At 46.8% G+C, this 12,425-nt stretch overlaps 1 protein-coding gene across 1 annotated transcript in view; it reads right to left on the minus strand.

The window, feature by feature from the left end:
* Iqck (IQ motif containing K) overlaps positions 1-12,425 on the minus strand; it is a 116,913-nt gene that overhangs the window by 30,879 nt on the left and 73,609 nt on the right. Inside the window, exon 8 of the mRNA XM_050143383.1 lies at positions 7,118-7,229. Within this exon, the coding sequence (XP_049999340.1) occupies positions 7,118-7,229 (112 nt within the window). The remainder of the gene's footprint in view (positions 1-7,117; positions 7,230-12,425) is intronic.

Raw genomic sequence — 12,425 nt, forward strand, 5'->3', positions numbered from 1 at the left:
GGGGGGGGGGGTCGTGTGTAAGTAAGACAGCCCTGCAGAAGTAGCTGAGGGAGGGGGGTTTGTGCTCTCTTCCGGGACAATCGCCCCTGGATAGCACACACTCACCCATCCAGATGGAACTCCTCAGCACCTAAACAGGGCTGCCTGGTAGCCCAATGATCCGGGGACAGAAGGAAGAACGGGGCAGGCAGTGCGGGATCCAGGAGAGCACAGGAGCCTCTGGAGCACAGGCTGAGGGTGCCCGGGCTCCCTTACAGGGGACCTTGAGGCTCACCGGTCTGGGTGGGTAGCCTTAGTGTAGGGAAAGAAGAAGGTTTTAACAAGGCAGGGGATGGGTGAAGAATCAAAGGAGGTTGGGAGAGTTCATTTGCATGAACAAATTTAGGATATTAAACTTCATGGCCAAACCATTAAAAAAGGAAACCATCTGTGACTGAACTTTGATCCCAACAGACAGTGTGGGCCTGCAAGCATTTTGAGAGAAGGCATATCCTAGCTCTGCATATTTTTGCAAATTTTAAAGGAAAAGATTACATGTGTGAAAGGTGACGTCAGCCTAACGGCCCCACACTCTTGGGAGTCTTAAAAATAAAACCAGTGGAAGGAAGACATGAAATCATTAGATGTCTCTTAATCAAATTCTTACTTGTTTTGTGGATTAAGTGAAGAACGAATATAACGCAAAAAGACGAGAGAGAAAAATAAATAAGATTAAATTGAAATTTACAACTTAGATTTATAGAAATATTTCTTAATAAAGAGCCATAGCATTATCAAAACAATGACCTCATTTAGAATTACAACCGAGGCATGATCACTCTGATTTTACATGTAGGAGGAATGAATCATCAGGATGACGTCACCCACCCCAAGTCCCACAGGGGGTTGATGGCACTGACTATAAATCCACACAACACTATGAATGATAATTCACATGGGGCTCCTGTGTGTGTGTTTGCATGTATGTGTACTCCTGCAGTGTGCGCCCATGTGTGCATGTATACTTCTGTGTGTACATGTGTGTGTAAGTGTGTGCACGCATGTATGTGCTCCTGTGTGTTCATTAGTGTGCGTGTACACGTGTGTGTGCCTGCCTATAGTGAGGATCAGTCCAGGGCCTTTCACAAGTTGCACGGGTGTTTAATATTGAACTATATCTCCAGCCCAAGAATATTCTTGAAGCCATAGAGAAATCTCCAGGCTTGGCACACCATGAAGAGAAATTTCCTTGGCTCCCATGCCTTGCTCTGTGCTGCTGCCCTCTCCCTCTGGGAGGAAGAGCCGCTCTAAAGGGGTCGGAATTGCAGCTTCTGAGAGGAGAGCGCTCACCGGGTGCCACACAGTCCTTTCTATCAGTGAGATCAAATCTCGGCTTCAGGAAGGCGTGCTTCCAAGAAATGGGTTTAACTGTGAGGACAGGAGCCCTGTTTCCGTTGTTGCCATGGCTTCCAGGAAGCTCAGAGCTGTATTTCTATTTATTGTGGGAACAGGAGGAGGTCATTATTGACATTGCATAATGTACGTGGAAAGGCTCTGTCTTCTGACGGCAAGTTATGTTACAGGTTGCATTCCCTCCTCTTGTCCCTAAGAAACCTCCGTGCTGAAGAGAACGCACACACCTTCTCTAACACCGTAGCTACCTCTGGGGACCTGGAGTGGAGCACCTGACCACAGTTCACCACTCTTCATGGAAATTTGACAAGAAAGCAAATTTTAAGTGTCCCAACCACACACATGCAAATGGCAGCTGTGGATTGCACTGCTAGGTTAGCTCTCTTAATGTGGCAAACATCACACATTTCTTTTTTTCATTTTCTGAAAAAAAAAAAGGTCTCTCTGCCTAGCCCTTGCTGACCTGGAACTCACTCTGTACAGACCAGGCTAGCCCTGAACTCACAGAGATCTACCTGCCTCTGTCTCCTGAGCGCTGGGTTAAAGGCATGCGCCTCTACACAAGGCACTCAACACGTCTTTACCTTAACCAAAGTGTCAGGCTGTGCATCTTGAATATACACCAATACACACAGTTTTTGTCCATGAGGTATTTTAAATACATCTTCATCAGCTATGGCCTTATACTATTTTGCCAGATGCATTCAGTGGCTTTTATTTCTATAACCTTAATTTTTTTAAAGTCAATTGCCACATTTGCCTAAAGTTACTGTGTATTTCTGGGACTGCCACAAGCCACTGGAATGTGGAATGAGCAGGTGGGAAACAAGAGGTAAAACGCTTCCTTTGACAGATTGTGTCCCCCACCCTCTCTTCTAAATATAAAGTGATAAAGTCATTTCAAGCATATTTGTTCATATTTAAAATGTATATATCTTATGAGAAAGTTACCGTGTGTGTGTGTGTGTGTGTGTGTGTGTATGCGTGCATGTGCATACAATAGATTCTGGTGTTATGGGAACAATTGCTAAAATTTTTGTTTGGGTCTGCTTTCTCTTGGATTTCCAAATAAAATGTGGACATGCAGCCTCTAAGTGTGGCTAGCACTTAGGGACAAATACCTGTATTAGTGCACCTCAAACTGTCATTTTTTTCTTCCTTTTTTCTGCATATTAGATGGTTATTAATATCATAACAGTAGCAAAATTATGGCTATGATGTAGCATGAAATAATTTGATGGTTGAAGGTCACCACAACGTGAGGGACTGTATTAAAGGGTCACAGCATTAGGAAGGATGAGAACCACTGCTGTAGATAAAAATTTTTAGGAACTGGGGAGATGGCTCAGTGGGTAAAATGCTTGCCATGCAAGCATGGGGACCTGAGTTTGATCTCTCAGAACCCACACTTTAAAATCCAGAGCTGTAATTCAGCACTGGGAGACAGAGACAGACAGATCCTCAAGGCTCCCTGGGTCTCACTGGCTAGCCAGTCCAGCTTGCTTGGCCAGTTCAGGCAAATGAGACACCCTGTCTCAAAACCACCAGACTGATAAGCAATATAAGATGGACAGCAGCCGAGGAACGACAGCTGAACCTGTCCTATGCACATGCTCACTCCCCTGTAAACATACAAATGAACGTGTGCGCGCGCACACACACACACACACACACACACACACACACACACACTTTTAAAGCTGAACATGTCCAGAGGCAACTGCCTATCATCTTCATTATTCTAGCTGAGCATGCCTAGAGGTGCCTGTATCTTTAATTTTAAACTTTGTAACTCATGTACTTAAGCTAAGGATGCCCCCAAATATGCCCCGCCTTCTTCCCTTCCTAAACTCTGCCCTTAAATGGAGATACTCAGGAATATGCTTGCTCATACGCTGCTTTCCCGTAGGCATATGCAGAAGCTTTATGAATAAAACTCCCATGCTTCCTTCGGTCAGGGAGAGCACCGTGGCTCTGGAAGTGACTCCCGTGTCCTTCCCACCTGCTGTAGGTACTAAACCCCTCCCTCTCTACCCTTTGATTTCTCAGCTGTGTTTACTTTGGCTTTGTGCTCACCCGAACATGAGCCCACTGAGTTCAGTGAGAGGCATTCACATACAGAGAACATATGAAACCAATCACTGACGGAACACAACTAAAAACACGCTATTCTTTGGGATGGGACTTTTGACTGTATCTCAAGGCATCTTTGGACTGCCTGGGCTGGAATTCTGAAGACATACATTTAAAAATAATCTGTGCACCTGTCCTTCTGGAGTGTGACAGGAGAACTTCACACTGTTTCTGTCTGGAAGAGAATGTTGTTGGGGACAGTGGCCTCTGGCTCTGTGTAACCTGAGACCCAACTGCACATGACCAAGAGTCTGCCTGGGGACAGCTGATGCTCCTCCCTGAGACTCGCGTCTGCAGGAGACTGCTCACATGTAAACACTAGATCATGGGACCATATGATGAGAACACCTTAGAGTGACATTTGTCTGACATATGCACACAAGGAAGTTTTAAATGGAGTCCAAAACCATTACCACTTACTATGACTACCCTTTTTTTCTTTTTTAATGGCAAATCTAAAGGACAAAAGCTGCCATACAGTAGGTCTTTGAGGCATGACCCCTGTGTCATCTTGGCTAGGGAAATATTGTTTTCTGATTGGCTTGTTGATACCTGAAGGAAGCAAGAAATGATGGGCCATGCAGGGTGTACCAGACTACATGCTGCTCCTCTTCATCCAGCCCCAACCTAGAAACCTTAGGCAACACAAACCCAGACAGCAAGAATTCTGATGCCCTGATAAGAAACTGGCCATGGCCATGTGTCGTTTGAGATGATTCCTGAGAAGTTTGGGCAGCAGCTCCCAGGGCCGAGGACCGCTTGGGTGGTGGGGTGCCTGCCTAGGACGTGCAGCTCTGGGTTACAGCTACAGCACTGTGAAGAAGAGAGTAGGGAGCTTTGTGCATCGGTCCCTGGGGAAGCCTTAGGAGATGAGAGAGTGAAGATGTGGGGGCAATAAGCTCACTAATGCTCACACATGGGGTGCTCACCCACGCGTGTGCTCATGCGTGTGGGGCAGAGGTTGACACCAGGTGTCCTCCTCAGTCAGTCTCCACCTTCATTTTGGAGGCAGAGTCTCTCACTGAACCTGGAGCTCGCTGATTGACAACAACAGCTAGCCAACAAGCCCCAGGGGTTCTCTCTCAGCCTCCCCAGAACTGGGATGACACGTGTGTGCCACCTCACCCAACTTTCATGTGAGTCTGGGGCTCAAATTCAGGTCCTCACACACGCTTAGCAAGTGTCTTACCAAGAGAGCCAGCCCTCTGGTCCATGGGCAAGTGTCTTACCAACTGAGCCAGCCCTCTGGTACATGGGCAAGTCCTTAGACCTTTCTGGACTCTGTTTCTTCTACTATAAAGTGAAGCCAAGAGCTTCATATCTCAAATATGTGTGTGTGTGTGTGTGTGTGTGTGTGTGTGTGTGTGTGTGTGTGTGTAGACCATTGATCTTCGTGAAGCTTTGGTGAATAAGATAAACACTAACCCACTTGGAACCCACAGAGTTTAATGTCTGTCAGTCAAAGGAAACAAACCCCAAGTCACTGAAAAGCACACATATATCTCGAAAACACTTTGTGACAGTGTGGAACATTCATGGGCACTGTGTGTCAGGCTAAAGATCATCTGTGAGACTCCTTTAACAGCTGCATGTGACAGGAACTTTATCACTGGTCCCATTCGAAATGGGGGAACTAAGGCCCAGTGAAGTCAGCTAGTTAGAGCCACATGGATGGAAGTGGCAGCCAGAGTCCTGGGGCAGCTCTGCTATTGTGCATCCTGTCCTGCCTTCCCCGGCCATGAGCCAGAAATGGTCTTTAGATTAAATTTATTTCAGAGTTTCGGCATAAAGGGCAGTTTAGCATGGAGCCATATTAAGGTTTAAATTATAATAGGTCATATTTATTGAAGACCCTGTCTTGCGAGAGAGGAGCGTCTTGGAGCCCTTGCAAGGTGAGAAGGTGGGAACAGTAGAGTAGAGTCTCCTCTGCCCGCCTGCTGGCACTCAGTCCACTCTATTCTTCCTGCTCCACAGCAAGCCAAGCCCACCAATCAAATAACAGCCAATCAACTCCAAAGAATACAGAACAGCTGCAGTAAATAGGTGTACCGCGCTTCCTGTGACCTTTAAACTGATTACAGCCCTGATTGAGTCCCAGTTCTGAACTGAACTGAAATGGCAGTTGGGCTAAAGAAAGGCACAGGCTGGGCCAGCCCAACAGAAGTAATTGCTGAAGCTGTTTACCTCTCTCTCCCTCTCCCTCCCTCAGTTGCTCTCCCTCTCTCCCTTCTCTCCTTCCTGCCATCCTGTCCTTTCTCTTCGTTTTTTTTTCTTTCTCATGTGCATGTTCCTGTGTATGTGTGTGTGTGTGTGCATGTGTGTGTGCACGTGTGTGTGATACATGTGTTCACACCCGTGGATGTGCACACACCTGTGCTCATGCACGTGGAGGCCAGATGTAAATGGTGGCTATCTTCCTCAGACACTTCCTAACTTTATTTATTGAGACAAGAGTCTCCCACTGAACCAGAATTCACCAGTTAAGCTGGGCTGTTTCACCAGCAGGCTGTAGAGGCCCCTGCTGTCCCCACCCACGGCATCGGCTTACCATCTTACACTGCTGCTTCTGGCTTTATACTTGGGCGCTGGGGTTCCATCTCGGATCCCCACTCCTAGGCAGCAAGCTCTTCACCGACTGAACCATTGTGCCAGCGCCCCACTCCCATTTTCTTTTATTTTTAAACTTTCACTTACTATATAGTCACAGTAGGAAAAACAGAAAAACAACTGCCAAAGAGGGGGAAGAAAACAGAACCTTCACCATGATTAATATGCTGGTGTTGATATTGATATGTTCTTTTTCCAATAAAAAATATATGCATAGACAAAGAAGGGGATTTAGCAATACAAAGCACTGGTTCACAGAAGCCCCACCATCTGCCATCTGCAAGTAGGGGAGGAGTATGGAGGGGTGTGTACATGTGTGTGTTAACATGCCTACACACGTGGCAAGGTGGATCTGAGGTTTGAGAGCTGGAGAGTTCAGCCCACATCTGAAGCCCGAGGCCCAGGAGACCCAGAGGGGAGGCAGGACACCAGGATTCTGTGTATGCAGGCCATTAATTCAATCCTTCTCACCCTTTATCCTATTCCGGTCCTCATCACTGGAGAGGCAGCCATCTGTTCAGCCTACCAGTTCAAACTCACATCCAATTTCTAGAAACACCCTCAAAGCCATCTACCCAGAAATAGCACTCACCAACTACCCGAGCATCCCCTGACCCAGCCAGACTGACACACGGGATTGCCCTGTGTGGAAATAAAGATGGAAATAAACCCACTGATGGTCAGACAGCAGGAGTTGGGGATGGTGATGACCTGCTCACCCTGCCAATAACATGGCTCCCCAAATCACAGCTTGTTCTTGGAGCCTCATAGATAGAAAATAAAAGCCCTCGGATGCTAGATGACACAGAAGTTGTCCTTGAGTGAGGGGAATGGCCGTGTAAATTACATCCTGTGGATTCTGTAGCTGCCGAACAGGACACACACACACAGAGTCTGCAGGCCTCCAAGAGAGTTTCCCTCTAGAGTTCAGGGGAAGGATCAGCCTTTTCTGGAATAAACGTGGGGTGTGGAGCCCACCACTCACATTTCTGCTCTTGCTTGGCCCAGAAGATCTTCACACGCTGCCGGATATGCTTGTCCTCACGCAGCTTCTTCTGCCATTGCCGCAGCTCCTGGATCTCAGGGTCGCAGCGAACCTGGCAAAGGCCACAAGGCTTAGCTAGCCCCTTCTCCACACCACACACCCCTGCCCCTTAACAAGCCTGCACTGAGAAACCTCCAGAACCAACTGGATGGGCTGTAACTTTGTAAAACTCTTTCTTGCAGCCCTGGGCTCAGACTGAGCCTCAGGCATGCTAGGCGAGTGCTCTACCTCCAAGCTACACCCCAGCCCTAGTTTGATGCACTTTTGGTTCTTAGAACACACTGTTCTCAGTAAATTATCTACATCCCAAAAGTTTGTTTCATACTTGAGCACAAATGAGATTGTGAGGATTTGCCATAAGTAATGGTATGTTGAGAACATTCTAGATTTGGATGGTCCCATAGAAATAAAATGTGTAATTTTAAGTTTTCTCCATCTCGTTTAACAAAAAGAAGCAGGTGAGAATGTTTTAGATAATATATCTTATTTGACCTAGATAATCAATTATCATTAATGGGCATTATCATTAATTAATTAATTAATATCTACTTGTTGATATCCAAAATCTTATCATTTCAACATGCAATTAATATAAAAACTATTTATGGTAGGCAGACATGGTGGCACAAGTCTATCATCCCAGCACTTTAGGGGTTTGAGGCAGGAAGATTGTGAGTTCAAGACCAGAATGCGCTACACAACAAGACTCCCAGCTCCATTTCATAGCCCTTGACAGAGAGTCTTCTTCATTCTGTAAGTAGTCTATCTACTATTGAGCTGTAACCAGCGAACCCTGGCTCCACCCCAGCACCTGATGAACCAGCTGTGGAGGCAGATGGCACTCCGGAAGTGAGAGGATCAGAAATCAAGGTCATCTTCCAGCCACAGGTGGGATCCAAGAGACCCTGTCGCTCATTCTATTGGGACAGAAATGATTGGGCCCATTCTAAAGATGAGAAAACCAAGATGAAGAGAGAGCAGATGGTGTTGCAGGGGAGGGTGCTTGGGGAGAGGTATGTGGGTGGGATGCAGAGCTATGTGACCCGGTAGACTCTGAAACAAAGCCTCTCGCCCCCTTCCCCATCCTGAGTCCTTTTTCTGTCACCCGCTTGCTGGAAGGGCTGCTCAGCAGAAAGCTGACTCCAAGCCTAAGTGGGTAACTACATGTCAAGTTCATTCTGAAAAAGTCAAAGTCGCTGAACAATTGAAGAGGGACAACCACAATGTCCGAGGAAGTTGCCATGGTAGCACTTACACAGTCTTGGAATTAAGTATTAAAGATGGCCGCTTTGTGCGGTCCCTTTCACAATCAGCTCCGTTCATTGAAATGAAGCCATAGTTTTATAATCTGGGGAACAGTTCCCTGTATTGGAATAAGTCTGTGGATCTGGGGAAGCCACACACTAGATGTCAAGATCAGTGGTCTCCCAGACAGTGGCCACACCTATCTTTCCAGGGCTCCCATGTGTGCCCTCCCCTGGCTTATACCAGAGTGCAGTGCAGTATCAACATGCAGTGGCCTGGCTTATACCAGAGTGCAGTGTGATGTCAACATGCAACCGTTTCCCTCCCCCTGGCTTATACCAGAGTGCAGTGTGGTATCAACATGCAGCGCTTTCCCTCCCCAAGGTTTCCCATCGCTTTGCCGCTTTGTTTCTGAAGTCACCGTGGAGAGTCTGCTTGCTCTTCCAGTGTGCACAGGAATATGACTGATGCTATGGACTTGACTTCAGTGCACAGATAAATCAAAAGCTTCTTGATGCAGGTGTCAACTCATATTTGCTGTGATTTATTTATTCATAGTTATTGATTTTGCCTCATTGGGGACCAAACCCAGGGCTTTGCACATGCATGGGCAAGTGCTCTCGCCTAGTCTGGTTGCAATTTTTTAATGTCCCTGTAATTACCAAATTCTTCCAATTCTGTATGGCTCTGAGGAAAGGCATTCAAGAATCCTGTCAGTTCGTAGCCAGCTCTTGGCTGTGGCGTTGGCTGTGGAGGTAAAGCACTCGCTGTGTGAGCATGAGGACCTGAGTTCGAATCCTTAGCACCCACGTAAAGCCTGCCGTGGCAGCACGCACCTATAACCCCAGTACTCCTGCAAGATGGGAGGCGGTGGCAGCAGAGTCCTTGGAAGCTGACATACCAGAGCCTGGCACACGCAGCAGCAAACGGGAAAGCTGTGTTTCAGACAGGATGGAAAACATTGGTGACGGTGGAAACTGTCCTCTGACACCACTATGTGAGCACTGTGACAAACGCATCCGCCCACCCCACCACATGGACAGGCATCCACATCACATCCATGCACAATGGGAAGGGAGGGGAAGGAGGGAGAAGAGGGGGACAGAGATTCTAAACCTGACAGTCTGAGACTGAATCTCAGCTCTGCACAGTAAGTTGCTTATGCTCTCAGAGCCTCAATTTCCTAATCTGTAAAATGGGGTTGGCACAAAAGCAACGTCTAAAGTGCAATAAGAACATGTCAGCATAAGCTCTCTTTGTGTTAACTAATAAGGAAAAGAGTGTGTTCATCTCTGACAGCCTCGAATGCTCCAAACCAAGGCGGATGAACCGATCACTCTATCAAAAGTGTGGTCCTCCCCCAGGGGTGCACAAAGTGCTGAGCACATGCATGGTTTTGTAATTTCATAACTCTGGGCTCTGGCCAGCTGGTGCAGAGGTTCTGGGGTTGTGTGGTGACGGCAGGAAGGGAAAGCGTGGCTGCCGGGACTCTGCCTCTGTCGCTCTTCATAATCTCTAGTTCCCAACTGCTCTTAGCTCACTTGTTTTCCTGCTTCCTGGCAAAACAGACACTCGCATAGCAACAGCTGCCATCACTTAGTCCCTCAAGTTTTCCTAATTGCCTTGAAGGAAAGTGCTTAATCCAGTGCAGTGGCTGGAAGGCCGCTGGAGAAGGAAGAGAATGGATGGGCCTCTGGGTGATGCTCATAGTACCAATCCCTGAATTGGCAGGAGATGTCTCCCAGGAGGGTCTTAGGATGTCTTTGCCATTTGGGCTGACACCCCAATGATTGTGAGAATAGACTTAATATTGGAAAGACCAATTTCCCCATGTAGAAGTCAGGGGCGGGGGTTGAGGGGAGATGTTTGCAAAACTCTTTTCCACTACCTAATAAAAGTCTCAGAGCGCAGAGCTGCAAGTTCCACTTTCTCTTTGTAAAGACGCTTGGGGAGTTCTTTTCAGGTCTTTGGCAAAACCAAGTCAAAGCAGAGCAGAGTCGGCTGCTTGTTCTGGAAGTCACTCGTGTTTCCTTTTGCTGTGTGTTAGTGGCAGGCACCTGCACGGTTACTGACATCTACCTGCACTGTAGAATGCCTCAGAGTGGGTTAGTCTAGAACTCTGTTCTTGAGCAGCATTTGCAACAGTGGGTGTTGGCACATTTGTGAGCAACCAGCTCAGCCAGTGGGTTGAGAAAGACCCTTTAAACACCTAATGCGGGAGTGGGGAGATGGCTCACTTGGTGAAGTACCAACACGGCAAGGATGGGGACCTACATTTGGGTCCCCAGTACCCACACAAGGTCAGACATGGTGGCACATGTCTACCCCCAGCACTGGAAGGCGGTGGTGCTGGAGAGAGATGGTTCCCTGAAGCCTCCTGGCCAATTAGTCTAGACAGCTGGGACTCCAGGCTCAGTGGGAGACCTTGTCTTAACCTATACGGTGGTTGCTGGAATCAAGGCCTGGTACTTTTCTATGGGCTAGAGAAGATCCTAGCTGATTCTTGACATGTGTATATTGAATGGCTTAAATGCTCATCGCTACTAGCTGTATGTAATGATCTTTCACTGTAATAAATATCTTACTGTTTACAAAGATAAGATGGACTGCAATAGCAGAAGAGTTCTACCCTCTGGCCTCTGCGTGGGTACTCACACACAAATGTATACACACACTACACATATATGTACACATGCACTCACATACACATGTATACACACACACTACACATACATGTACACACAAGGAAATCTAATGAGTAGAAAATAACTCATACACCTCTCTTGTTGAGAGCACCATAACCCCATGTGTTTAACTTTACAGTCCACTTTATCGACCACTCATGGTGGTAAGTCATCCTACCACTCAGTGCTTATGTGGTATCTTTTCTCAGCTCTTTGCTTTCAACCACGTTGGGTTATTTTGTATTTTCTGGACCTCCTAGCATAAAGGCTATCCTCTCATGACACAGTCTGAAGACCATGAAACAAGCTGTTCTCCGTATATTTATTATGGTTACTGATGTCTTTAGTTCTCTTGCCTGGTTTTACACACACACACACACACACACACACACACACACACACATATCCTGATTTCCAGAGCATCCAGTTTCTGTATTCCAGTTGTTTCTTCACTTTCTATTATTTGTTTTATTTCATTGGTTGGGTTTGGGTTTGGGTTTTGTTGCTGTTGTCTGTCACAGGGTCTCACTACACAGCTCAGTCTGGCTTTACACTTAACATCCTCCTGCCTCAGCCTCCCAAGGGCTGGGATTACAGGTGTGCAACACTACGTTGCTATAAACCAAGTGTGGTGGCACATACGTGCAATCCAAGAATTTGGAAGGCTGAGGCAGGAGAACTCTAAGTGTGAAGTCAGCCTGGTCATAGTTTGAGGCCAATCTGAACAACAATAGCAAAACCAGGAATTTGACTTACTGTGTAGACCAGGCTTGCCTTGAACTCAAGATTAAGGTACCACTGCACCCAGTTTTGAAACCCTGTCTTTTAAAAAGTTCCTGTAATATAATAAATAAACTAAAAGTAAAACTTATCCAAAAAAAAAAAGTCTCCTCCTACACGATGCAAGCCTTGAGATGGCTTTAATCCTAATCTCCTTGGTCTTTACATCACCACCTGGCATTTGGGGAGCTGCTCTTTCTCAGGGGCTAACACCTGCTTACATCTTGTTCTACATGGCTCCCTGCAGCTCCTTCCTCGTGGGTTCCTCCCCCTCTATTTTAACTCATCTTTTGGAAGTTCTTCCAGGAGGGGTGTTTGGGAAAGGCATATTTATAGCTCTTGAGTGATGGGTGAGTGGGCACATAATTCTAGGTTCCATGCTGTTTTCCCCAAGATCAGCAGACACTACACTTCACTGTCTAGGACACTTACTATGGCTGATGGGAAGTCTATAATTGCTCACTAGCTTCCCCTCTGTAGGGAATCTCTGCTGCAAGAGCTTTGAGGATTGCATGCTTCCAGGGTCCCATGGCTGCACA

The sequence above is a fragment of the Alexandromys fortis genome, unplaced genomic scaffold (assembly GCF_014885135.2).
Source record: "Alexandromys fortis isolate MF-2015 unplaced genomic scaffold, M_Fortis_MF-2015_v1.1 scaffold_45, whole genome shotgun sequence".
NCBI classification, from domain to species: Eukaryota; Metazoa; Chordata; class Mammalia; order Rodentia; family Cricetidae; genus Alexandromys; species Alexandromys fortis.